Consider the following 22381-nt stretch of genomic DNA (forward strand, 5'->3'; position numbering starts at 1 on the left):
TCATAAGAGTGCAAACAAATTCCAGGGTGTTTAACTGTAATGATAATACACGCTCTCAAATCGCTCGCAGAATTTGACTCTGGTGGTGAATCAAGATGTACGAAAGCTATGGGTTACACGTGCATGTATAGAAAAGTACTACAGTCAGGGTTATGAAGCGGCCACCATCGCGTGAAGGTTGTAAATCTCTCGCCGAACCTTGTAATACAACTCCGAAACATTACCCTCCAGCTCGACAGAACCTTTAGCTTTCTTGCGGACCGCAACGGTCTCCTCAGAGGTATCCATATTGTCAGTTTGTCTGATGCCTCCACAGATCAAAACACCTTCTCCAATCAATTCAGCGGGAATATTAACGGCAGCCAACCGTTGTTTTAACGCGGTTAGTTTAAGTTCCCCAATCATAGTTGACTGAGGCAGTGCAACCTTCGGACGCGAGCCAAGTATGCGACTTTTTGAAGGATCACTGACGACAGTGCGATCAGTGGTGGGTGGGAGGGAAGAGACAGACTCGAGCGTCGGAATTGTCGAGGTTGCATGGGCAACAACTCGGCCCCTCACATAACCTATCTCATTATCTTCAAACTGGAACCTTTGGTATTGAGTGAAATCCGCTGGGTAATAAGATAATTAAAGGCTCACCCGGGACATCCTGAGAGAGGTAAGGAGGTCTTCACTAATCGATATTGAGAACGTATTTGTCTGTTGGCCGATCTGAACGCTCTCGCCTACAGCGGGAGAATAGATATCCTTCGTCATAGCACGGATATTGCTACAACTTTCGATGAGGGCGTTCGACGCCGATTCTGAAGCGGAAACCAGAATCTGTGTCTTTATTCAGAATAATGACGCATGAGTCTGTCTTGTGAATACCAACCATCTTCCGCGGATTGATTTGTGGGACAATCGTTTTTACGGCTCGCCCATCATTGAGTCCCTCCATATCAACAAAGAGTAGTCGACAAGCTAATTGGACATCGACGTCCATTGTCACAAATTTGGACGGAGGCTCTTTTATTTTCTGTAGTCAGGTTTTTTTCTTTTTTAGAAAAAAATCCTTAGCAAAGCAAAGACGATATGCACACCTTGGCTTCTTCCTCTTCTTGGAGCTTTTTCTTATAATCTTTGATTTCGTCACTCTCCGCCTCCTCCTCTAGCACCATTCCCTTCCTCAACCACATACCCACATCTATTGTTTCACCATACTCGTCTACTCTTCTTTTCTTTTCGACGTATGGGAACATACGGAAACGCTGGGTCTGCCCACCTGCAGTCTTGAAAAATGAGGTAGCTCTTGACACATTCCCCTTCAGGTAAATATCAAAAGAAAGGAATTGTTTCGTCAAGCCCTCATCCGCATCTAGAGCCCAGTCAGTTGCATCCGTATCATCTCTTTTGCGCCGTCGCGATATTCCGTCGCCATCAACCTCCATGTCACCTTCTAAGGTCCTCCTTACCTCTTCTTCTTCGTCAGTATCCGAGTCTGAATCACTTTCATCCTCATCAGCTTCAAGCATACGCTGACTACGTGCGAGTGCAGCTTGCTGAGCTACTTCTTTATCCTTTTTCTCCTTCTCTTGTTGGAGATAAGCTTCTAGTTCGGCGCCTTGCAACGGCACTTTGCTACGCATCTTGTTCCAAGAGGTTCAGAGCCAGATACCTTGAAAGCTTCAGTCCGCTCACCTTCATGCGAAATCCACCATCTAACATGATATTGCTACCGATCTTGCCTTTGTCCCACTTGTCATCTACACGTTGTCTGTCATTCCACTTATTAAAGAGTGCTCGACCAAGTGATCCCTCCTCCCCTCGGCCTGTGAGTAGAACGACATTGTCCGGAACGACAGCAAAATCTACAAAGAGGTTCCTCGAGGGCCCGTGAGATAAAGAAGCGGGAACCGCAAGGATTAACTTGGGGTCCTTTGAAGAATATGTCTGTAGAAGAGCCTGGGGGTTGGGGAAAAACTCTAGGTGTCTAAATATAGTTGAGGTCACATTAGACCGATAGTTCAGGATAGTCTTACTTGAATCGTAAAGCCAGAGCACCAAGTGCTTCGTTATCATCATCATCATCTCTCTTTCGTTTGTTCCGTTGCTTGGCAGTAGCTTCTACTCCAACGTCTTCTTTGCTTATCGTACCACCTAGCCATTCCATCATACTCCGAACGAAAGCAAGCATATCTCTCCCTGTTCGTGCGAGAAGGCAGATTGGATATCGCAGTCGTGAATAGCTCCAATGTTGATCTAGTAACACCAGAAGTTCAAGGATCCGGGTGCTGGAATCACAGGGGAGAAGTAGAGATGACCGGGATGAGAGAGTCGCAGTGATGGTATCTAGGAAGTAAACATTAGGTCAAGTATACTTTTTTTAATTCTCAGACAGAAGACGCACCAATGAGAGCGGCATCTCTGTCTTTTCGCCGACTTGTTATAACATTGGCTCGGTCAGCATCCGTGATGAGCAAATCTGGCCGCGCTAGAGGTTCGAATATTCCACCACTAGCATTTTTCATTAGAACGGTCCCGTCCAAATGCCGCTCTTTCATGTGATTCATGTGTACAGCGTATATGATAGTTCCAGACGTTGGTGACCGAATTTTCCAAATGGTTCCTCCCAATGTGTGCCCAGCATTGAAAGGCGTGATAGTGATGCCCTGGCATTTCCCTACACGAAGCTGTCATTGAGAGTATTGTTGGGCAAGGAACATTGAGTCAGACCTTGGAGATGCATGGGTTGAGAATAACGAAGTGTATTGAGGTATTCGAAAGCATCTTGCACCTCCACAAGAGTAGCAAGAAATTTGCCCGTTTTTGTCGTTGGATTCAGGGAGGATTCCTTGTGTACACCAGCATCCTCTCCAGACTGCAATTCTTGGTGTTCAGCCTCTTGTATTGGCTCGTCACCAATATCCTGTTCATCGCGAATTCCTTCCACGTCTTCCATCGCAGCAATCTTCCCTGTAGCTTGTACTGGTAGCGTCGAATAAGCCGGTGCCTTCAGACCCCATCTCGAGTAAGCATATGGATACAGGCCCGAGTGTGATAGGTCGCCATGGGACAACAAGACAAGATCAATAGTAGGTGCTATTCTACATTTTGGAAAAAGGCATATATGAACAGAGAACAGCAATGAAGACAAATAGTACCGACCGACGAAGGGTCTCGCAATAGTCCGACCAGGAATGTCGCGGCTCTTCGCTCTCATTCTCACCATCCGTCGAAGCGTCATTTTCGGGTGCCCAATCCGGAGAGCCACAGTCGAGGAGCATTCGGACATCATCAACCTGCAGGAGGTATGAGAGGGGAGACGGAGAATCTGAGCGAGCAGCTCCGGATAGAGGGGTGAAGGTGATCATGAGTTCATTGGCCGCAATAAATTGAAATGACGCGCAGACGCGTCCGGCTTTGTTTGTAGCACAAGGCAATGCCAAATACAAGCCTCGTGTTGGCCTCATGTCACACGCTCCGAACCTCCGATGAGATGGATTCAAAACAAATTCATCATGTACGCTCGCCTTACCACATGTTGGGCCTCGATGCTCTTATATACGTATGAGCTTTAATTTCCATTGCTAAAACACGTCGTGGAGGACGTGAGGCGAGAAGGGTCAGGCGCACAGACCAGCCATGTGGGAGCGTGACAAGGGTTCCGTGGGAAAATATGTTGCTGTTATAATTTATGGAAACGGTGCGTTTCTTGCCCTCGTCCTGCTACTGTAGCGTCTCTCCATCCTTCCGTCAGTACGTTTCCGTATCGTCGTCTTTACGCTTTGACCTTACCTCCCCCTTCCACTTACAGCCTTAAATCTCTGTAAAAATGCGTGAAGTCATCTCTGTGCACGTCGGTCAGGCTGGTGTTCAGATCGGAAATGCTTGCTGTAAGTATGCCTTTCAACCTATATTCGAATTCTCTCCGTGCTATGCCGCGAGATTATACGTGGAAACGCGTTCCCCTTCTTGGAGCACGCGGTTTATCGCTCGTTGTGAAAAATGAGGTGATGCTAATCCGATTATCGCATAGGGGAGCTTTACACCGTTGAGCATGGTTTGAGTGTATGTACTCTTTTTTTTTTCCTTTGGGTTCTGCTACTTTAACATACATTTCAGCCCGATGGCCGCATCATCGAAGGCTCTCCTTCTCAAAATGATGATGGCTTCAGCACTTTTTTCTCGGAGACTTCTGCCGGGAAGCATGTACCTCGCTCGCTCTACATTGATCTGGAGCCCAACGTCATCGATGAAGTGAGGAATGGCCCATACAGGAGCCTCTTCCATCCCGAGACTCTCGTCACGGGCAAGGAAGATGCTGCTAGCAATTGTACGTATTGTCTGATTGGACCGATTTTAAAATTTCCTAATATAGACACTTATAGATGCGCGTGGCCACTACACCGTTGGAAAGGAGCGAATAGATACAGTGATGGACAAGGTCCGCCGCCTTGCAGACAACTGTTCCGGTCTTCAAGGTTTCTTTGTGTTCCACTCGTTTGGTGGTGGAACTGGGTCTGGTTTCGGTGCTCTCATCCTTGAGCGCCTCTCAACGGATTATGGGAAGAAATCCAAGTTGGAATTCAGCGTTTACCCTGCCCCTACGTTGGCCAACTCTGTTGTTGAACCCTACAACTCTGTCCTCACCACCCACACTACTCTTGAGCACTCTGACTGTTCTTTCATGGTATGTTTCACTCTTGTCAAACCAAGTCGGTATTAATAGGCTCCAAGGTTGATAACGAAGCTATTTACGACATTTGCAAGAAGAATCTCAACATCACATCCCCGAGTCTTGTCAACCTCAACAGGTTGATTGCCCAAGTCGTCTCCTCGATTACGGCTTCCCTGCGCTTTGATGGATCGCTCAACGTTGATCTGAATGAATTCCAGACTAATTTGGTTCCGTGAGTGTCTACTATGTTGTCACTTGAGTTGTGACTTACGACTGCTTATAGTTTCCCTCGCATACATTTCCCTCTTGCCACCTTCGCCCCCATCATTTCTGCCGAGAAAGCTCACCATGAGCAAAACTCAGTTGCTGATATGACCTTTTCTTGCTTTGAGCCCGGAAATCAGATGGTCAAGTGCGATCCTCGTGAAGGCAAATACAGTAAGTTGATACTTTTATCGTAGCGTTCACCACAATTAACATGCAACAGTGGCTTGTGCCTTGCTTTACCGTGGCGACGTCGTTCCCAAAGACGTCAATGCCGCTGTTGCCATCATCAAGACTAAGCGTACCATTCAGTTTGTTGATTGGTGTCCTACTGGCTTCAAGCTTGGTATCTGTAATGAGCCTCCTGCTCACGTACCTGGTGGTGATCTCGCCAAGGTATCGCGCAGCATGTGCATGCTTTCTAACACCACCGCCATCTCTAGCGCATGGAGCCGCCTTGATCATAAGTTCGATCTCCTCTATTCCAAGCGTGCATTCGTGCACTGGTATGTTGGTGAGGGTATGGAGGAAGGAGAATTTTCCGAGGCTCGTGAAGATCTAGCTGCCCTAGAGAAAGACTACGAGGAAGTTGGCATTGACTCTGCCGATGTTGAAGAGGCAGAATACTGATCGTATTGTTGTCCTCGCTGTTATTTTCTTTGGAGTACGATTCATAATAATTCTTTTACCCTTTTTGTGCCACGATTTCTCAGGTATACACTGTCTTCATTGCGGAACATCACAACGTCTTGCAAATATATTGGTTCTTTCATAATGTTTTTCACATGAACTGCATGGAAATATTTCAACCAAAATTGATTACCCTGACTTCCCCAAATCTTCCTTGAGGGTCACTATTTGGTTCAAAACCAGATAATCCCCTTGCTTCCTTCCTGGTTCCAATTCAGAAGTCTCATTAAGCACTGCAGCGCGAGTGTCTGTGTCAACGGCAAAGTAGGCAACGCGAAGCCCCTGGAATCTAATGCACTCATTCCCTATCAGCTGGGCACTTGTAACTTGAGGTGTGCCCTCCATCACATCCACCTTATTTTCTGCAAGAGCCTTTCTCGTTCGTTCATTTGCTTCCTTCCGTGCTTGAGTAATTGCGCTCTTGGCCAAAGACCAAAATCCAACCTCTACCATGGCACCCTTGATAACCTCTAAGCTATTTGGGTTGACATCATCACGGAAATCGCTGCCTGGACGGTTCGTGGTAAAAAGTCGATGGAAAACACGAACTTCATCGATTCTGGCTGGACTTCCAGTAGATGGATGTTCAGCGACCCATTGGATGAAAGCTTGAGGTTTTTTCACATGTCCCTCATTCTCGAGTTTACAGAAAAGCTCAGTGACATCGCCCGTGGAAGGATCAACTTTATGAGAGACACAAGTGATAGGATGAGGTGCTTGGAATAAGCCGACGGTTTTCCCTGGAGCAAGGCGGAAATAATCCTTTGAATCCGTGAGCCGGAAATCATCACGTTCGATGTATATCGTACGAGTGAATGGAATTTTACTTGAACCCAGTTCCGGGACCTTGGGATGAAGTGGTTTCTCTATCATAAGGACATAATCCTCTGGGAGGTTTTCAATTGTGACTTTGAGAGGGCGAAGGACCATGAGTAGACGCGGCACGGTTCCTTCCAGATAGTGGCGTACGGATTGCTCGAAACGCACAAGCTCAATGCTGGTGATCGAGGTGGAAACGCCGAGACTGCTGACGAATGAGGTGATCGCACTTGGAGGGATCCCGCGACGACGAAGCGCAATAAGAGTATATAAACGAGGGTCGTCCCATCCACTGACAAAGCCTTCATTTACGAGCGCCATGATTTTTCGCTTCGACATGATAGACCCCTCGATGTTTAAACGACCGTATTCGGATTGTCTTGGTTTATACACCTCTAAAGCATCGCACAGCCAATCGTACGACTGGCGAGAGGCAATGAATTCTGTTGTACATAACGAGTGCCTGATTATATGAGTGGTGCGATATCTTGCACTCGAAATCAACGACTTACGAGATGTTCTCTATACTGTCGACAAGACAATGAGTAAAATCATATGTCGGATATATTTTCCATTTGTCATGGGTTCGATGATGTGGTACATCGAGAACTCGGTATGCTGTCAGGTCCCACATTTGGGGATTCCCATCGTCCAGGTCTTGTTTCATACGAAGTGCTACCTCCTTGGGCTTGTATTTGCCATTCTTCATGTCCTCGAACTCGGCAAGGGATTCCTCTATGGGTCGGTCGCGATGCACACAAGGACGGGGCTTCGCCTTCTTTTCCCCTCGGTCGGCTTTTATCTCCTCCTCTACCACATTTCCCGCTCAGTATCACGTCTCAGTGGTGTAGATAAATGAACTCACGGGAGCAGTGACAGACATAAGCCTTGCCACGCTTTATAAGCTCTACGGCAAGAGCATACAGTTCATCGAAATAATCGCTTGAGTAGGTGATTTTCCATGGTTCGTAACCGAGCCACCGAATCATCTCCAAAATACTCTCGAAATACCGTGCCTCTTCTTTCTCAGGATTGGTATCGTCATAACGCAGATAGCACTTTCCTCCGTGGTGGGCCGCGAATCCAAAGTTGACGAAGATAGCCTTTGAGTGTCCAATGTGGAGATAACCATTAGGTTCCGGCGGGAATCTCGTCCATACTGCACTTTTAGTGGCTGCCAGGTGCTTTTCTTTTAGGTCCGGATGGATCTGTGGATTCTCCCCAGGTTTATGAAGTGAACCTAAGAAGCCTTCCTCAAATACAGTCTTCCTCGCGCTAGCAGAATTCTCGGCGGGATTGTCTTGTTTTGTAGGCTTCTTGGTTTCTTTTTTTGGTTCCTGATTACGACGCCAAGTTTCATTATATAGTATAGAGCATGAACAGGTTACACACTTTGACTTTAGCTTTTGCCACCTTCGGTCCAAACGTTTCTAGAAACACCTTTTCAACCGCATCCTTGACCTCTAGAGGATTCGCCCATCGAAATTCAGAGCTCCCACGAAGTACATTCAAAGTCGTGCCAAGAGAGGTCCATCCGGTAGCGGGGTTGGAAGCAAGATAGTTCTGGACTTGATCCAGAAGCTCTTTGGGCGTGATACTGAAACCTGCAGGCAAACAGTCTATCCAGGGCTTGGCAGGGACATGGTAGGGGATGTATTTACCTACTCCACAGGCCTTGTTAAAATCAGCATCGTCGATTGGTATTGAATTGGTATCAACGTATTTTACTGCAGCTAATAGATTGAACAGTGTCAAGGAGTTTGTTTGGATTAGAGCTCCTGGACGCTTACCATTGACTTGGTCGACCGATTTTAAATCTCCATTCAAGATTTTGTCCAATACATAATCCTTCCCGGGTTTCGAAATGCCTGGAGATTTGCTTAATGCATTGGACAACGCTACCAGTAAACCTGCTCTCTTTTCGTCTGAGCCTTTTGCAACAATATCGTTCTCGTCAATGATTTCCTTTAAAATAGCTGCCGGTTTAGCGGACTTCGCAGCTTCGAGGGCCTTTGATTGAGTCAACCCTATGGATTGGAATAAATTAACGAGGGGCTCGTTTTCGGGCGTGACTTTCGACATTGGATAGGCCAAAGATGTCGATGATGGGTGTGATATGTATTGATCGAGTCATCGATCCATACATCAGCCAGATCAGAGAGACAATTATAGTACATTACATACATACACACTTGTGCTACGCTGCATGGTCACCATGACCTTAGAATCGACCTTGCGATCGCGTGAAAGCTCCAGGGAGAGTTGGCTCAGCGAATGTGGGTCGCTCCCATCCCATACCAGGTGGTCCAGGAGGAGTAGGTAATTCGCGTTGAGAGACCCTGTTGCTCACTGACGCTTCCAGGCTATCCGGAGACGATATATACAAACGATCCAACGGATTGCGCATAAGGATGTTGTCGTCGATATTGCCTGGGTGGTCATTGTAACCTGCGTAGCGCTTTGGGTTACGTGCGGTAAATGGGCGATACACTGGCGACGAAGAGTTCATGTTGGTGTTAATACTGGAAGAGGCTTGATCGGTATAGACTGCACCACGTTGGCGAGCTTCTGCAATTCGAGCAGAACTGTATATCTTCTTGTGGGCATTTCCTTGCACGACGTGATGCTGGGATGCATCTGGCGGAAAGTGAACACCATGACCGGGATTAGGTGGAAAGGATTCTGGATGTCGAAGGCCCAAGCGGGTAGGCATCACGGTGTCGCATACGTCTTGGGGTCCCTCCTTATCGAGTTGTTCTCGGAGTTCGTGGATCTGATCCTTGAGCGCTTTCTCGAACGGTGGTTTATCCCCAGAAATACCGGCCAGTGTAACAAGGGTTGAAACGCTAGCGTAACCTGTTCATATGGGATCTGTGGTTTTAATGAATGCTACTTACAAGGCTTCCTTGAGGTAAGCAAAGCTGAAACCAGGTGTCAAATCGGCAATGACTTCAATGAGGTCATCAGGAAAATCAATTTCAGAATTGCTGGATAATTTGTTCTGCCAATACTTTGCGTACAAGGCGCGTTCTTCCTTGTTCGGATCATCGAATAGACTGCAAGTTGATCAACGCTTGCTACATAATTCAAAAGGAGCAAAATACCCACTATTTGCGGTCAAAACGACTAGGACGGGAGCTCAAGCCGGGGTCTAACCGGTCGAAGTGATTCGTGGTTCCGATGATAAGAAGGCCATGATTGCTTTCAAGACCATCAAGCTGATTGAGAAAATAGGAGCGATTGCGGTCGTTTATAAGACTATCCAAATCTTCCAGTATCAAACATGAAGGTGAAAGCTGGCGGGCTTGGTCAAAGACATCCGCCATGGCACCTTCTTCTCCTTTCCAGCCTGAGGACATGATTAGATACAAAGATGCAAGAGAAAATATACGACAGGACTCACTCTGAAAGGACTTGACATATAACGGTATAAATCCGTTATCGTTACAGGATTTCATGATGGCCTTGACACTAATCGTCTTTCCGTTCCCTATTTCCTTTTAGAATCACGACAAAGCAGGTGATGAAATTAGCTCACCAGGAGGCCCATGCATGATGAGACCGCGCTTTACGAGTATTCAGACACATTTAGACATGAAAAGGTGGCTATGGTCTACCTTCCAGGGAACGGCAAGCTTTTTGTAAACATCTTCTGCTGAAAAGAAGCCATACACATCTTTCTGTAAAGCCCGCTTGAATTCTTCTCTCAGGATAACGTCCTTCCAGTCGGCCTTTTGAATTTCATCCCAGAGGCCGCGATCTTTGTTCCAAAAACCTTGATTGAAGACCCAGACCTCATCGTGCAGTTCATGAGACCACGCTCCGATATTAAGCAGTAGCAGTCTCGCTGGATCCTCGGGTCCTGTATTCAATTCTGTCAGAGTTGTTGCTTAAATTATTGTTTATAATACTTGCCCTCATGAAGGATGTACGACTGAGTGATGGTATTACCGTATGCCCCAGGATACTATAAACGCGCTGAGCTTGCCGACATTCAACGGGAACCCATAGCAAGCACGTACACTAGCTATATAGAGCAAAAAGTCATTCCCCTATACCATGTTAGACTACAGAATGCTCAGGGTAAAGCACTCTGCCTACCTGCCACACAACCGTGAAAGCACCAATTTTGACTTGATCAATCAGCGCACCGGGAACCCCGTTGGAATTTCTCGCGAACGGTGCAAAGAATACATCAGTTATGAGGGGACTGACAGGGAGTGGGGTAGCAGTCAGTCCAGGAAAAGAAAGAATGTTGAGGTCAAATGCGCTGGTGGACACAACGGAGTGCTTAGGATATTGCTTTCGGAGGTGGTCCGCACTGGTGAGGGGGGTCAGAGGGAAGATGCGCAATAACGAGACTACGAACGGACCCAATTAGGCTGGGGTCACTGTGCCTTGCTGACGCTAACTCTCCAATGAGGACGTATTTCTGCCAAACAAAATTCGACATACCTTTATCCAGCCAGAATTTGGGAAAGTCTTTCTTGTTGGGGCCGTTTGTGGGCTCATCGCCATCGAGCCAAACGTTGACGAAGGTATCATCCATATTGTGGTTACGAGGATTGGTGCTGCGGATAGAGATGGGGGCGCCGGTGAGTTGTTCCCACAGGGTCTGATATCACCGCAGTGCGAAAGAGGCGCTTACGACGAAACAGCAATCGTTGGTGGCCCTCGACACCCGGCCTATTTTTGGCACATCATTAGATGCAGCGTACCGCACGTGACCGCCCATTTCTCGGCATCGACGACCATGAACGCCTCAGCTGCTGACATTCGGAGCGCACTTTCCATCGAACCCAGCATATCTGCCGGTCCCTCGCAGCCCAAACGCACAGGCTCATCTGCTGTCAAGAAACCAGACGGCATCTCGCGCGAGTTATTCTCTCTCATCGGTCCTTCAACTCCCACATTAGCACCTCCGCTTACCAAGCCCCGTTTGAAACAAAAACCGAATCTCGGAGTTGACGCTCGCGCAAAATGGTGCGGTGAATACCATTGTTGAGTCCTCATCAAGGGTTAACACAGCTCTCTCAAGGGTGTTACGACCTTTCAATAATAATGCTCGAACGGATGGCTTGGAGTTGCACCATTGGGTCAAGGCCAACTCAGATCCCAACACAGGTACATACAAGTTGTATCATGGTGTGTACATTACTGACGTGTATGCAAGAATATCCTTTTGCCAAATACCACATTCAAACCACTAATTATACGTTCTCCCAAGATGAATATTCGCGTTTTCTTGAAGGCATGTTGAGCATCGTTACGATCACCCTGATGAAGCACTTATAATGTTTATTAGATAAAGAATGGACCAAAGATGAAACTGACTACCTATTTAATGTGGTCAGAGACTTTGACGCGAGGTGGTATGTCATCCATGATCGATACGAATACCATGATGGACCGCCACGGTCGTTAGATGTGAGTAGATTGCCATGTACTATTATCGCTTTGTTTAAAGAAAATTGTTTTCAAAGGATTTGAAAGACCGATATTACAGCGTTTGCCGTAAGCTTGTAAGGAACCGACCATGGGCAGGGGATGAGGCTAGCAAAGCGGCGCTATTATCAAGTTTACAGTTCGACAAAGGTGTGAAATACTCCGCGTCACCTTCGAGAATAGTTTATTCATTTAATTACCTTGCAGAACGAGAGCTGACACGCAAAAAATACATCGCGAGCCTCGAAAACCGAACGCAGGAACAGGTTGCCGAGGAGGAAGCTCTGTATATTGAAATCAAGAAGCTAGAACAAACAGAACGTCGTTTCAAGAAAGAGAGAGAGGACCTCCTTAGGTTACTCGCGGGAGTTGATTCTGGCTTGCAAGATATCGTGGAAGATGACATATCTTCGCTCGGACAACTTGCGACCGATCCCAAGAGGAAGAAAAGAGGTGCTCTTGAGGCCGAATCTCCAGCAACGCCATCTGTACCCAGCATCAATACGCCTCTCCTCAAAAGACCGCAACCTACCAAAAATGCCGCTTTCGGTATAGCTTGCCGCTGGACGTTCATTCTGCAATATTGGACTGACAAGTTGATTTACAGACACTCAAAACTGTATCACACGGACTGAACTTCCAAACACAACTTCTGCAACTAAAGCTGCTCACCAGCCTGCGTTTTTGCGCTCTTTCAAGCTTCCTGTACCCAAGGCGGCCATCGCACCCAAGGTCACACAAGCACTCGCAGAGCTTGGCGTCTCGCATACCCGTCTAGTCATGCCAACGCGTGACACCGTCGCACAGCTCGACTCGCTTCTCGAGGCCACAATGGCCTTGATTGAAATGAAACGCGTTGTGGACAAAGTAGACTATGATATACAAGTGCTCAAATCCCAGCTTGGAATGAAAGAAGAGCAGGAAGGAGATGATGCTCAAGGTGACACAATGGATGTCGATGGAGGCATGGTTGAAGGGGAGGCGGGTGAAGATGGTCGATCGCAGAGCGTCGTTAGTGCGCGGAGCGGTAGGGGAAGCCGCAGGCAGGTGTGCTCACCTTTATTGTTTTTATTACCATAGTGAGCTAACGTCATTTCGCTAGTCCCGCCGTTCGTTGTCCGTATCTTCTGTGGATACACCAAGACCAAATACAAAACGGCAAAAACGGAGTTAGATGTGTAGCGGAAGTACAATTTCTCTGTAGCATAGGAACTGCATACATAGCCGATGCATATCGAAAGCAGCGTAAAGATGGTTCGCCAAAACCAAGAGTAACTTCGAGTCCGGCTTCAGCGCTCAGCCCTCGGTGAACCTTAGAATGAAGTTTATGATAACGGCAACTGCGAGAACTGTGGGTACGGTGCCTAGGCAAAAACTTTGAAAAGTCACGTACCCAGCAAAGCGATACACAGAATTGTCTGGGAAGGTTATGGGTAAGCATAGACTTCAAGGTAACTGAGTTTTACAAGAACCTACGGGTCCAAGTCTATCATCATATGGCCCACGTCCACCGCGACGAATGGAAGCTGCTCGCCAATGATATGTGTACAGAGCGTAAACCATAATTGCCATAGCTAAAAGGAAATACGTTGGGAGATTAGCCCTATCGAGAGTTACGTATCATCATTTGGAATGACAAGAGCTGACCGACAACGGAGAACATGGCAGCACTGATCTTTCCGACCTAAGAAGCGCGATTCGCCATGAAGAAAGGCAAATAAGATCAAGGACAACACGTACTTTGTCACCAAAATTCAATAAACCAACAGCTAGACCTCCGAGCACAACGGTAAAATGGAGCCATGAGAGGAAAGTACGTTCGTTTGCGAACGAGACTTTGGGCTCAACACGGATGGGAAGCGCAATGCGTTTGTTCGCCGTGCGCTGGAGGAGGGGTTGCGTAGACATGCAGCTTTGAGCTTGAAAGACGGCGATGGTCAGAGACGTAATCCTATATATAGAGCGAATTGGTCGCGGAGACAGGTCAGGCAGATCGGTGGCAGGGGTCCTGATGCACGTTCGTCAACTCGGAGCCCTCTTATGGTAAAAGAAAGCCAGTTCCACCTACTGTGACAGGGGTCTCAGCGCCGCGGCTTCTGCAATTGATACGCGGGAAAGATGGGAGAGAAAAAGGTCAGCTGTTAAGCAAAGGACGACCTGGCATTTTATTATCGAGCTTTTGCCACTTAATTGGAGTTTGTTGGCGCATACAGTATGTCACAACATATTGTCAGAGATAAAAAAGACATGAAGCTTTTATGGTGTATTCTCAAAATCTACAGCCGGCTCACAACTACCCTTCCCTACAATATTTCCGCTGCGTTTTACTCAGCTCAATCTGTAGAACTCTATCACTGGCTCTCTAAGCTGACGATCGTGGAAACAATATTGCCTTATGAATGTCAAGCATCGCTGAGCAGAACAAAGTCATTACAAGATTAACAACAGATTCACAAGGTATGAATACCTTGATATTAACTCAAGTGCACGAGATGAAGACAACGAGATTGCTCGCCAAGCTCGGCCTACCTTCCACCACTCATCATCCTCAGCCTGTCGGGATGTATCATTCCACCTGGTGGAGAAGCCGAAGATCCTCCACTTGGCGGGCCTTGCTGATTTGGAGGTGGTCCACCTGGAGGGAAATTGCCCGGGGGAGGAGGATTAGAGCTACCGGGAGGAAATGGTGGTTGACCATTGGGACCGGGAGGACCACCACCTGGTGGAAAAGGTGGTGCACCTGAGGAGCTTTTTCAAGTGACCTCATCGACAATTCTGGAAAATTAGCTTACCAGGAGGGAAGGCACCGGGTGGAGGCATCCCATTAGGAGGGAAGGGTGGGGCACCTGGAGGCATCATGGGAGGAAAACCGGGGCCGGGGGGGAATGGAGGACGACCTGAAGTAGTGCCATGAGTACAAGCACATAAAAATGTCACCGTTACTTGCCACCAGTGAAGCCAGGAGGGGGAGGACCGCCAAATCCAGGAGGCGGAGCGAAATTTGGTGGAGGAGCTCCAAGATGTTGAGGGCCAAATCCAAAGCCGCCTGGCGGAGGTCCGCCTGAAGACTCGTAGGCCGCTGTGATTTGATCAATGATACTTTGAGCCTTGTCGTGTCCTAATGCTATACAACCAAGACATTGATAAAATGCAGATAGAAGTTGAATGAATGACGAACATGCGTAGTAATCCCTAACGTTTGCGAGGTGATTACGACCATTGTTGTGAGCTTTCCGGACTGATGGAGGAGTCAGTAAACGTCGGCACAGTAGAGAGCTAGGGAACTCACCTGATGCAGAGTCATGAGTCAGGAAAACATCGCAGTAGTCACAGTAATGTTTCTAAGTCAATGGTCAAAGAGAAGTAGCCACACAATGCGCGTATATACTTACTGGCATGACCGGGGAGGTGAACGTCGTGCTTGCAAGCATCTTCGGAGTTCAAAAATACAAGAGATCATGTGACCAGCGATTTCGACTCGCGAGGCAAGCTTTAGACTGGATCCACCCAACAAAGCACAAGATGGAACCAGCGGTGGCATCCGGCATCCAGGAGCCCTTTGACCTGATCAGACTGTCCCTCAGCGAACGCGTGTTTGTCAAGTTAAGGGGAGATCGAGAGCTGAGTGGCATCCTTCATGTAAGTAGGTGTGCATCAAGCACACAGCCAGTTCCCCGTGCTCACCAACATCGTGATCCAGGCATACGACGGACACATGAATCTCATACTCAGTGATGTCGAGGAAACCGTCATGATCGTAGATACGGAGTCGAATCAAACCACCAACGTGAGTATTTCCCGCATAGCTGTAAGTCATACTTACCTGTCCTCAGTATGCGAAACGGAAATGGGAGATGCTTTTCGTAAGGGGCGATGGTGTTATACTTGTGAGTTCCGCTTTGGTTCCCGTAGATATCACTCGTGAATCATGGCTAGGTCTCTCCCCCATCACGGTCTTGAGTCTCGTTGCAGGCATCCCATCTCTGAATTCACAGAGCACCCACATCCAAGAGCCGCCGCGAGTCGAGAGATGGAAATCTATACTTAAACATGCCCACGAACGCGCCCGCCATCAAAATGAGTACCGTACGGGAACGGCTTTTTGGTGTCAAAAAAAGTACAGATAGTATTAAGATAACGTTAGGAATGGGGGATGATTTGTTGTGCAGTCTGAGTCATGGATGCAGCTGGAAGTTCGTCGTCGGATTCGGGTGCGCGCATGCCTCTGGGCCAAGTGTCGTTCCGGACCCAGGATGCATGCACAATCTTTATCTGAGCTTGGGTTCAGCGCATGTCTATTTATAGAACAAAAACATACGACAAAACCCAGGGGCAGCCTGTTCTTGAGACGGACTCCCTTGGAGAGACGCGCCCAGACCCTGCTGATGACCTTGTTCCAACACGAGTTGGCGTGCAGGGCTTCGTCTGCCTGCAGAAAATCTTCCAGATCTGCAGAGAAAGACGGCGGGGGGGATAAAATGTGCGATCTGCCTTGGGGGGGAGTGAGCCAGAGCTGCCTGCGGGCGTTGTAGAAATCGGGGCCTGCGGACGGCATGGGGTGCTCTGCCAGGCGATCGTCGAGCCCAGGCTGGGGCAGGGCATCGACAGAGAGCGGCATGGCAGTGGCACCCGTGAGTGCGGATCAGCAAAGCAGCAGTAGATGCTTAGTCAGCAAAGTCACAGCATCCAGCTTGCGCCAGCCTCCGCATGCCCTTCCCATCGCTCCCCATGTACAGGCACTACGCCCCGTCAAACACCTCGCTCTCGGACGATGGCGACGACGACGAGCCAGGCAAATCCACCTTCTTTGTCGGCAACGACTCCCACCTCCTTCCCCTGGCGCCCGTCTCCGCCCACTGGTCCTCCAAAGCACCTGCTCTGCTCTCTCCCCTGCCACTCAATGATTCTCCCATATCGCGCGTCCCCCCGGAAATCCTCATCAACATCTTCAAACACGTCAACGCTCCACAAGATCTTCTCTTTTGCACCAGAGTCTCCCGACTTTGGTGCCAATGCGCCGTCGAGTTACTCTGGCACAAACCCACCTTTCCAAAGTACGGAACAATGGTCAAGATGGGCCACATCTTGACACAACGAGAACAGACTTTCACCTATGCTCGATTCATCCGCCGCCTCAATCTCTTGAATCTCGCCCAATTTCTCAAGGATGATGTCCTCTTTCATTTTCTCCATTGCGACAGACTTGAGCGCCTAACTCTTGTCAACTGTAAAGGTGTATCTGGGGAACTTTTGATGCACTTTTTAGCGCGTTTCGAGAACCTCATTGCCATTGACCTCACCAACTGCTCTCAGGTCACCAATAGCGCCCTTGTCGGTCTCGCACATACTGCAAGGCGTTTGCAGGGCATCAACCTTGCTGGGTGCGCCAGAGTCACCGATACAGGCCTTCTCGCTCTGGCGCAGCAGTGTACCCTTCTCCGTCGCGTAAAACTTAGCGGTGTTTCCGCAGTCACTGACGAGGCCGTCATTACCCTCGCCAAATCGTGCCCGCTACTGCTCGAAATCGATCTCAATCTTTGTTCCAAAGTCACAGATATTGGCGTCCGGAGCCTATGGTTGCACTCCGCTCATATGCGCGAAATGCGCCTTTCTCACTGTCATGAACTGACCGATAATGCATTCCCCGCTCCCCCCAGGATTGCACAAAGAGTGTTACCTGATTTCAATCCATTTTCTCCCGCCAACAAGGCCGGCCCCTCGACGTCCCTTCCTCCTCTAGTTCTCGATCGATCTTTTGAACATATCCGCATGCTGGACTTAACAGCATGTGCTAGGATCACTGACGACACCATTGAAGGAATCATTGCTCAAGCACCCAAAATCCGAAATTTAGTTTTGTCTAAATGCGCCCTGCTGACCGATCGAGCGGTCGAAGCCATAAGCAAACTGGGCAGATGCCTACACTACCTTCATCTTGGCCACGCAAATAAAATTACCGATCGTTCAATCCGCACTCTCGCTAGATCCTGCACTAGGCTAAGGTATATTGATTTTGCGAGTGCGTTCCCCTTATTGGCTACCAACCACAGTTTATTTATCTCCCCGCAGACTGCACCTTACTCACTGATATGTCTGTCTTTGAGCTTGCTGCGCTACCAAAATTGAGGAGAGTTGGTCTTGTGCGCGTTAACAATTTAACCGACGAGGCTATCTACGCTCTTGCTGAGCGTCACGCTACTCTGGAGCGAATTCATCTCTCTTATTGTGATCAAATCACAGTCATGGCTATTCACTTCTTGTTGCAAAAATTGCACAAACTGACTCACTTGAGCCTGACTGGAATACCAGCCTTCCGCAATCCTGAGCTTCAAGCATTCTGTCGTGAAGCACCTCAAGTGAGTTTTCACCCTCTCAAAGTTTGGTATCCGTTACTAGCATGAGATCAAGGACTTCAACACCGCTCAACGTCTCGCCTTCTGCGTGTTTTCTGGGAAAGGGATTTCTCAATTGCGGAACTTCCTCACAGAACAGTTTGACAGCATGAATGAAAACGGGACGGACGATACGGAATATGAGGATGATTTTGATGAGCAATTTATTGAAGATGGGACGCCAGAACCAGATGTTGAAGTGGCTGATGGTGACCGACCATCGTTTACACTGAGCGCATCTCCTGGAAATGTGACTGTTCAACAGGGAGGTCGTGCTGGTCCCAGTCAACCACAGGCGCACGAGTTCATGTTTAATCGCGATAGGTCCCCTCGCGCTGTGACTATTCCAACGTCCACCGCGGCCGCTGGTCGACAAGGAAATAATGTTTCTCCTTCTGTCAACATCCTTGGCGCTACAAGTCGCTTAAACGCTGAAATCCAGGACGGCACTGCAATCCCAGTTGCAGGTCCTTCTAGGCGCGGGCGCCAGAACATGGAAGGAATTCAGACGATAACAGACATGCTCCCAATCATTGAAACGCCTTCCGGCTCGAGTCAGGGACAGAATCCGCATGCTCAAGCATCCATGGAGCCTATCTACTCTATGAACGAGCACTCCCATTCGCAACGTTCAGGGATGGACCTGGATACGCCTGCTACCCACGGTGTCAGTCTAGTGGATATGAGATCGAACACCCAGGCCGGTTCATCACCTGGCGTGTACCCTCGCACAGAGGGGAATCAATGGAACATGAGGCGGACCTTGCGAGACGTTTTTCACTTCGGGCGCAACCCGCAGGAGATCCCCCAGCCTTCATTTGCAAACCCTTCATCGGGTAGCAACTCCACTCGCTCGTAATTAATACCTTATCTCTTTCGGCCATGTATCGCCATTGTGTACCATATGTCTTTCGTGTTGATCTGTATATTCGCCTGTCCATCTTTCTTCTTCCCTGTGCATTTCTTTTCGATCATCTCGCATTTAGATACAATTACGAACACGATATATCCATTCTGCGTCTGTCAAAGTCTTAGCCCCGTACTGGTCCCGTTTTCGTGCAATACAAATTTGCATGTTGTGCGTGGCCATCATCGGGTAGTACTCTGGTCCAAATAAACCTTGGTAACGTATCCGTTACCTTCTCACTCAGTCATGCTCTCACTTCCACCCGTTCATGGCCGCTTTCCTGTTGGCGTAACAACATTTGCCACTCCTGTAAGACCTTCGAGGCGTGTTGGGAATGCACAGCTGAAGAGTGTCAAAGTTTCAAGCGCTGGAAGGACATATGCTCTTAACTTGGAGGAGGTTGCTTTCGCAGCGTATTATCCCGCGGATACAAGCAACAAGCCACCGAAGAGCATTGATTGGCTTATTCGGTTTGTAATCTCTTCCCCATGAGTATCGACTATCCATCTGATTGACACGAGTGATCGTTTAGGCCCCTCAAGCATTCTTTGACCGGCATATCTAATTATTCCGGACTGTCATATTGGCTTCTCTGGCCTATAGTGTTCTTCTTCGGTTCACTGATCAAAGTACTTTCGCTTATATGCCAGTCCAAGTGTCTTGAGTCATATGCATTTAGATCCCCGTATATCGCAACGCGCCTCTCTTACGCCCTGAGGAAGCAAGTGGCTCGCTAGAAAAACAATGGCCGCTCGTTATTTTCTCGCATGGCCTTGGAGGAAGCCGGACGACTTACAGCCAATTTTGCTCTCGCCTTGCTGCTTCTGGGAGAGTTGTTCTAGCGTTGGAACATCGGGACGGAACTGGGCTTGCTTCCATACCCAAATCATGGGGAATAGGAGACAAGAGTACAAATGAACCTGTTCTGTATCTTCGCGAGGAGGATGTCTTGTGAGTTAATGGCCTCATTCCTTTATATAGGGTTGATGAGCCTTGATTTGTAGCTGGAAGGACAATGAAGTTGTCAAGGAATATCCGAAGCCTCTTCGAGGCGAACAGCTTAATTTCCGTCGTGATGAAGTATACATAATGTATGAAACATTTCAAAAATTTCTTCGAGGAGACGCAGGCGTCGAAATGGAAACTATAGATGGCGCACCATTCGACAAGGCAAGCTGGACTAACCTCACACCGGAGGGGGCAAGCGTTATTAAACATCATGATGATATTACTTTCACTGGCCATTCTTTTGGCAGTGCTACTGGTGTAAGTCGGTATTTCTAGTTATACGAGTCCCATTTCAATTACCGCGCCGCCAGTTCTCTTTGCTAGCCACCAAGACCCCTCAAGGATACCGACGTATACCAATTTCTAAACTTGTTCTACTTGATCCATGGATGGACCCTCTTCCTTCCCCGGGCCCAGAACTCTATCAGTCCAAAGAGCAGCCTCAAGAGCCCCCAAAAGTGCTCGTAATCAACTCAGAAGCCTTTACACTTTGGAAGGACCACTTCAGCCGGCTGCAAGACGTCATGTCTGTCTGGGAGCCCCAGGGACAGCGCATATTGACCATTCGTGCGTTTTCAAAGAATCACATTAGACTTATGAAGACTCAACTGTCAGTAGTGGGTAGCCAACATATATCATTCTCGGATTTTGCTGTTCTTCCTGGACTTGTAAAGGGACATGGCCGTTTGATTATGAATGTCATCGGCCGACTTTCGCTCGCTTTTCTTGACGATACCCTTGATGAGACCTTGAAAGAGGGAACCCCGACCACGAAAATGACAGTTGAACTCGTTGGAACGAAGAAGGACGGTACACCGAAGAAGAAACTGGTTGGTGAAGTGGGACATGTTGTAGTCAGTTGAAGGCTGGCAAACGATTGATATCCATAGAATTAGATACAGTAATTTATAGAAGGTGTTGTCAAGTGATTACCAGGTGATCATGGGAACAATACGAAACTTGTTTGACTTCGTCTTTCTCTTTTTTCGACTTTCATCACTTGGTATCCTGACCACCACGGCATCATGAACGTCAGACCAATCAAAGTGAGTACTCGTCAGAGTCTATCGCGCAGACAGGTTTGACGATACACAGGTAGATGATCTCATCGGTATGCAAGCATGCAACCTTCAAAACCTACCCGAAAACTATACTATGAGATACTGTTCGTGACCATATCCTCCATCCTCCTCAGAGTGAATAACAAATTTAGTGAATGCATAATTCAACACACCAGATCTTTACCATGCCATGACTTGGCCATCGCTCTCATATGTCGCCGAGGATCACAAAGGAAGGATTGTTGGATACATCCTCGCAAAAATGTAATGGGGAAGGCTTCCGTTCTTCATTGGCTGTTTAATATTGATTATTTCAAAGGGAGGAAGACCTCAAGGATGACGAGGAGCCCCATGGGCATGTCACGTCCATCTCTGTGCTAAGACCTTATAGACGATTGGGACTTGCAAAGAAACTAATGGTGCAATCGCGTGAGCCGGTGTTTCTTATTGAATACCACCATCATATTAATTTGTACTATAGAGGAGGCCATGGCTAGTGTCCACCATGCTGCTTATGTTTCTCTCCATGTCCGCAAGTCAAATCGTGCAGCGCTGAGCCTTTACCGGGACACACTTGGCTTTACAGTCAAAGATATAGAAAAGGGATACTGTAAGCCTTGTTAGCACAGTGACGCCCTGCATAGTACTGAAGCTTTACTACGATAGATGCTGATGGCGAAGATGCTTATGCCATGTGCCTCTCACTAAAGCCATGATGCATTGTATCCAAACGATCCTGTATATCCAAAAAAATTATAATAATAATGAAAAATACTACCCCAGAAATGGCTACATTTCATGTAGGACTACGTACAGCAACCCGAATTAATGAGTTTTCACCAGTCTTCGAGTCTTCAAGGCCAACATGGGCTGCTTGTTGAATGATCTTCGCTGTGTCAAGGCCGAGATTATAATATCCGTCATTCGCCCTTCCATTGAACATAGTTGTATGCCCCTGTATCTCATCAGAAGCCCGCTTGTTTTTGGCGGCTGAGAAGTGCTTCCATGCGCGAGACGTCCGTTTCGGCCGTACTATGAATGTGCGGGGTGTGAGATGCGTAGGAGGGGACTCAGGAAGATGGACATAGAAGCTAGCCTGCCTTGAGTTCTGGTTAAAGAATGGTCGTATGAA

At 48.0% G+C, this 22381-nt stretch overlaps 11 protein-coding genes across 11 annotated transcripts; 6 read left to right on the forward strand and 5 right to left on the reverse strand.

The window, feature by feature from the left end:
* Nucleotides 1-13: 13 nt before the first annotated feature.
* Nucleotides 14-3356, reverse strand: AGABI2DRAFT_220282 (hypothetical protein; the record flags this gene model as incomplete). The annotated part of the gene is made up of 9 exons (XM_006460266.1): nucleotides 14-585; nucleotides 643-825; nucleotides 878-1021; nucleotides 1086-1631; nucleotides 1684-1975; nucleotides 2025-2334; nucleotides 2393-2665; nucleotides 2719-3089; nucleotides 3151-3356. The coding sequence occupies 9 exons, from the start codon at nucleotides 3354-3356 to the stop codon at nucleotides 151-153; spliced, it is 2760 nt and encodes a 919-aa protein (XP_006460329.1). The 3' UTR covers nucleotides 14-150.
* A 352-nt stretch (nucleotides 3357-3708) lies between these two features.
* On the forward strand, nucleotides 3709-5713 carry AGABI2DRAFT_135559 (tubulin alpha). The gene is made up of 8 exons (XM_006460267.1): nucleotides 3709-3740; nucleotides 3800-3878; nucleotides 4022-4053; nucleotides 4108-4318; nucleotides 4374-4675; nucleotides 4723-4895; nucleotides 4947-5101; nucleotides 5151-5713. Exons 2-8 carry the CDS (start codon nucleotides 3818-3820, stop codon nucleotides 5555-5557), a joined length of 1341 nt encoding a protein of 446 aa, XP_006460330.1. The 5' UTR covers nucleotides 3709-3740; nucleotides 3800-3817; the 3' UTR covers nucleotides 5558-5713.
* Nucleotides 5662-8539, reverse strand: AGABI2DRAFT_220287 (hypothetical protein). Its single transcript, XM_006460268.1, has 6 exons — nucleotides 8227-8539; nucleotides 8098-8169; nucleotides 7829-8040; nucleotides 7302-7773; nucleotides 6949-7246; nucleotides 5662-6899 (listed from the first exon to the last, which is right to left on the reverse strand). Exons 1-6 carry the CDS (start codon nucleotides 8516-8518, stop codon nucleotides 5747-5749), a joined length of 2499 nt encoding a protein of 832 aa, XP_006460331.1. The 5' UTR covers nucleotides 8519-8539; the 3' UTR covers nucleotides 5662-5746.
* AGABI2DRAFT_192071 (hypothetical protein) lies at nucleotides 8518-11064 on the reverse strand. Its single transcript, XM_006460269.1, has 11 exons — nucleotides 10892-11064; nucleotides 10810-10843; nucleotides 10538-10757; nucleotides 10459-10488; nucleotides 10352-10403; nucleotides 10054-10298; nucleotides 9975-10002; nucleotides 9840-9926; nucleotides 9545-9785; nucleotides 9334-9492; nucleotides 8518-9282 (listed from the first exon to the last, which is right to left on the reverse strand). Exons 1-11 carry the CDS (start codon nucleotides 10983-10985, stop codon nucleotides 8658-8660), a joined length of 1815 nt encoding a protein of 604 aa, XP_006460332.1. The 5' UTR covers nucleotides 10986-11064; the 3' UTR covers nucleotides 8518-8657.
* A 111-nt stretch (nucleotides 11065-11175) lies between these two features.
* AGABI2DRAFT_220292 (hypothetical protein) lies at nucleotides 11176-13168 on the forward strand. The gene is made up of 8 exons (XM_006460270.1): nucleotides 11176-11419; nucleotides 11475-11560; nucleotides 11610-11687; nucleotides 11742-11863; nucleotides 11920-12031; nucleotides 12089-12430; nucleotides 12489-12928; nucleotides 12984-13168. Exons 1-8 carry the CDS (start codon nucleotides 11190-11192, stop codon nucleotides 13053-13055), a joined length of 1482 nt encoding a protein of 493 aa, XP_006460333.1. The 5' UTR covers nucleotides 11176-11189; the 3' UTR covers nucleotides 13056-13168.
* A 9-nt stretch (nucleotides 13169-13177) lies between these two features.
* AGABI2DRAFT_68708 (hypothetical protein) lies at nucleotides 13178-13789 on the reverse strand (the record flags this gene model as incomplete). The annotated part of the gene is made up of 5 exons (XM_006460271.1): nucleotides 13178-13221; nucleotides 13275-13299; nucleotides 13358-13455; nucleotides 13529-13565; nucleotides 13622-13789. The coding sequence occupies 5 exons, from the start codon at nucleotides 13787-13789 to the stop codon at nucleotides 13178-13180; spliced, it is 372 nt and encodes a 123-aa protein (XP_006460334.1).
* Nucleotides 13790-14091: 302 nt separating this feature from the next.
* On the reverse strand, nucleotides 14092-15295 carry AGABI2DRAFT_192075 (hypothetical protein). Its single transcript, XM_006460272.1, has 7 exons — nucleotides 15274-15295; nucleotides 15171-15222; nucleotides 15060-15119; nucleotides 14829-15005; nucleotides 14674-14778; nucleotides 14349-14621; nucleotides 14092-14293 (listed from the first exon to the last, which is right to left on the reverse strand). The coding sequence occupies exons 1-6, from the start codon at nucleotides 15277-15279 to the stop codon at nucleotides 14407-14409; spliced, it is 615 nt and encodes a 204-aa protein (XP_006460335.1). The 5' UTR covers nucleotides 15280-15295; the 3' UTR covers nucleotides 14092-14293; nucleotides 14349-14406.
* A 99-nt stretch (nucleotides 15296-15394) lies between these two features.
* Nucleotides 15395-16153, forward strand: AGABI2DRAFT_203319 (hypothetical protein). The gene is made up of 4 exons (XM_006460273.1): nucleotides 15395-15520; nucleotides 15582-15668; nucleotides 15715-15768; nucleotides 15818-16153. Exons 1-4 carry the CDS (start codon nucleotides 15404-15406, stop codon nucleotides 15839-15841), a joined length of 282 nt encoding a protein of 93 aa, XP_006460336.1. The 5' UTR covers nucleotides 15395-15403; the 3' UTR covers nucleotides 15842-16153.
* A 445-nt stretch (nucleotides 16154-16598) lies between these two features.
* Nucleotides 16599-19354, forward strand: AGABI2DRAFT_192077 (hypothetical protein). Its single transcript, XM_006460274.1, has 3 exons — nucleotides 16599-17900; nucleotides 17951-18237; nucleotides 18290-19354. The coding sequence occupies exons 1-3, from the start codon at nucleotides 16610-16612 to the stop codon at nucleotides 19130-19132; spliced, it is 2421 nt and encodes an 806-aa protein (XP_006460337.1). The 5' UTR covers nucleotides 16599-16609; the 3' UTR covers nucleotides 19133-19354.
* A 72-nt stretch (nucleotides 19355-19426) lies between these two features.
* AGABI2DRAFT_184827 (hypothetical protein) lies at nucleotides 19427-21160 on the forward strand (the record flags this gene model as incomplete). The annotated part of the gene is made up of 6 exons (XM_006460275.1): nucleotides 19427-19650; nucleotides 19713-19809; nucleotides 19860-20131; nucleotides 20185-20446; nucleotides 20500-20755; nucleotides 20807-21160. The coding sequence occupies 6 exons, from the start codon at nucleotides 19427-19429 to the stop codon at nucleotides 21049-21051; spliced, it is 1356 nt and encodes a 451-aa protein (XP_006460338.1). The 3' UTR covers nucleotides 21052-21160.
* Nucleotides 21161-21188: 28 nt separating this feature from the next.
* Nucleotides 21189-22324, forward strand: AGABI2DRAFT_192079 (hypothetical protein). The gene is made up of 6 exons (XM_006460276.1): nucleotides 21189-21234; nucleotides 21284-21353; nucleotides 21426-21513; nucleotides 21569-21678; nucleotides 21731-21859; nucleotides 21916-22324. Exons 1-6 carry the CDS (start codon nucleotides 21214-21216, stop codon nucleotides 21963-21965), a joined length of 468 nt encoding a protein of 155 aa, XP_006460339.1. The 5' UTR covers nucleotides 21189-21213; the 3' UTR covers nucleotides 21966-22324.
* The last annotated feature ends 57 nt before the right edge of the window (nucleotides 22325-22381 follow it).

This window comes from Agaricus bisporus (genome assembly GCF_000300575.1).
Source record: "Agaricus bisporus var. bisporus H97 unplaced genomic scaffold AGABI2scaffold_4, whole genome shotgun sequence".
In the NCBI taxonomy this organism is placed as follows: Eukaryota; Fungi; Basidiomycota; class Agaricomycetes; order Agaricales; family Agaricaceae; genus Agaricus; species Agaricus bisporus.

What these genes read in the sequence shown, in the direction of transcription:
- AGABI2DRAFT_192075 (XM_006460272.1), bottom strand. An exon ending in GACTCATGACTCTGCATCAG is followed by an intron (nt 15,120 to 15,170) that starts GTGAGTTCCCTA and finishes CTCCTCCATCAG; the next exon opens with TCCGGAAAGCTCACAACAAT. An exon ending in CGTTAGGGATTACTACGCAT is followed by an intron (nt 15,006 to 15,059) that starts GTTCGTCATTCA and finishes TTGGTTGTATAG; the next exon opens with CATTAGGACACGACAAGGCT.
- AGABI2DRAFT_220292 (XM_006460270.1), top strand. Translation starts at nt 11,190, where the DNA reads ATGAACGCCTCAGCTGCTGACATTCGGAGCGCACTTTCCATCGAACCC. An exon ending in ATATTCGCGTTTTCTTGAAG is followed by an intron (nt 11,688 to 11,741) that starts GCATGTTGAGCA and finishes AATGTTTATTAG; the next exon opens with ATAAAGAATGGACCAAAGAT. An exon ending in AAGTTTACAGTTCGACAAAG is followed by an intron (nt 12,032 to 12,088) that starts GTGTGAAATACT and finishes ATTACCTTGCAG; the next exon opens with AACGAGAGCTGACACGCAAA.
- AGABI2DRAFT_220287 (XM_006460268.1), bottom strand. Translation starts at nt 8,518, where the DNA reads ATGTCGAAAGTCACGCCCGAAAACGAGCCCCTCGTTAATTTATTCCAA. An exon ending in ATCGGTCGACCAAGTCAATG is followed by an intron (nt 8,170 to 8,226) that starts GTAAGCGTCCAG and finishes TCAATCTATTAG; the next exon opens with CTGCAGTAAAATACGTTGAT. An exon ending in TAACAAGGCCTGTGGAGTAG is followed by an intron (nt 8,041 to 8,097) that starts GTAAATACATCC and finishes GTTTGCCTGCAG; the next exon opens with GTTTCAGTATCACGCCCAAA.
- AGABI2DRAFT_135559 (XM_006460267.1), top strand. Translation starts at nt 3,818, where the DNA reads ATGCGTGAAGTCATCTCTGTGCACGTCGGTCAGGCTGGTGTTCAGATC. An exon ending in GGAAGATGCTGCTAGCAATT is followed by an intron (nt 4,319 to 4,373) that starts GTACGTATTGTC and finishes AGACACTTATAG; the next exon opens with ATGCGCGTGGCCACTACACC. An exon ending in TCCTCGTGAAGGCAAATACA is followed by an intron (nt 5,102 to 5,150) that starts GTAAGTTGATAC and finishes AACATGCAACAG; the next exon opens with TGGCTTGTGCCTTGCTTTAC.
- AGABI2DRAFT_192077 (XM_006460274.1), top strand. Translation starts at nt 16,610, where the DNA reads ATGTACAGGCACTACGCCCCGTCAAACACCTCGCTCTCGGACGATGGC. An exon ending in AAGGTATATTGATTTTGCGA is followed by an intron (nt 17,901 to 17,950) that starts GTGCGTTCCCCT and finishes ATCTCCCCGCAG; the next exon opens with ACTGCACCTTACTCACTGAT. An exon ending in TCTGTCGTGAAGCACCTCAA is followed by an intron (nt 18,238 to 18,289) that starts GTGAGTTTTCAC and finishes CATGAGATCAAG; the next exon opens with GACTTCAACACCGCTCAACG.
- AGABI2DRAFT_203319 (XM_006460273.1), top strand. Translation starts at nt 15,404, where the DNA reads ATGGAACCAGCGGTGGCATCCGGCATCCAGGAGCCCTTTGACCTGATC. An exon ending in AGCTGAGTGGCATCCTTCAT is followed by an intron (nt 15,521 to 15,581) that starts GTAAGTAGGTGT and finishes ATCGTGATCCAG; the next exon opens with GCATACGACGGACACATGAA. An exon ending in AGTCGAATCAAACCACCAAC is followed by an intron (nt 15,669 to 15,714) that starts GTGAGTATTTCC and finishes ACCTGTCCTCAG; the next exon opens with TATGCGAAACGGAAATGGGA.
- AGABI2DRAFT_192079 (XM_006460276.1), top strand. Translation starts at nt 21,214, where the DNA reads ATGAACGTCAGACCAATCAAA. An exon ending in GGATACATCCTCGCAAAAAT is followed by an intron (nt 21,514 to 21,568) that starts GTAATGGGGAAG and finishes ATTATTTCAAAG; the next exon opens with GGAGGAAGACCTCAAGGATG. An exon ending in AGATATAGAAAAGGGATACT is followed by an intron (nt 21,860 to 21,915) that starts GTAAGCCTTGTT and finishes TTACTACGATAG; the next exon opens with ATGCTGATGGCGAAGATGCT.
- AGABI2DRAFT_192071 (XM_006460269.1), bottom strand. Translation starts at nt 10,985, where the DNA reads ATGGATGATACCTTCGTCAACGTTTGGCTCGATGGCGATGAGCCCACA. An exon ending in CTTTCACGGTTGTGTGGCAG is followed by an intron (nt 10,489 to 10,537) that starts GTAGGCAGAGTG and finishes AACATGGTATAG; the next exon opens with GGGAATGACTTTTTGCTCTA. An exon ending in TTTTGCTCTATATAGCTAGT is followed by an intron (nt 10,404 to 10,458) that starts GTACGTGCTTGC and finishes GCGCGTTTATAG; the next exon opens with TATCCTGGGGCATACGGTAA.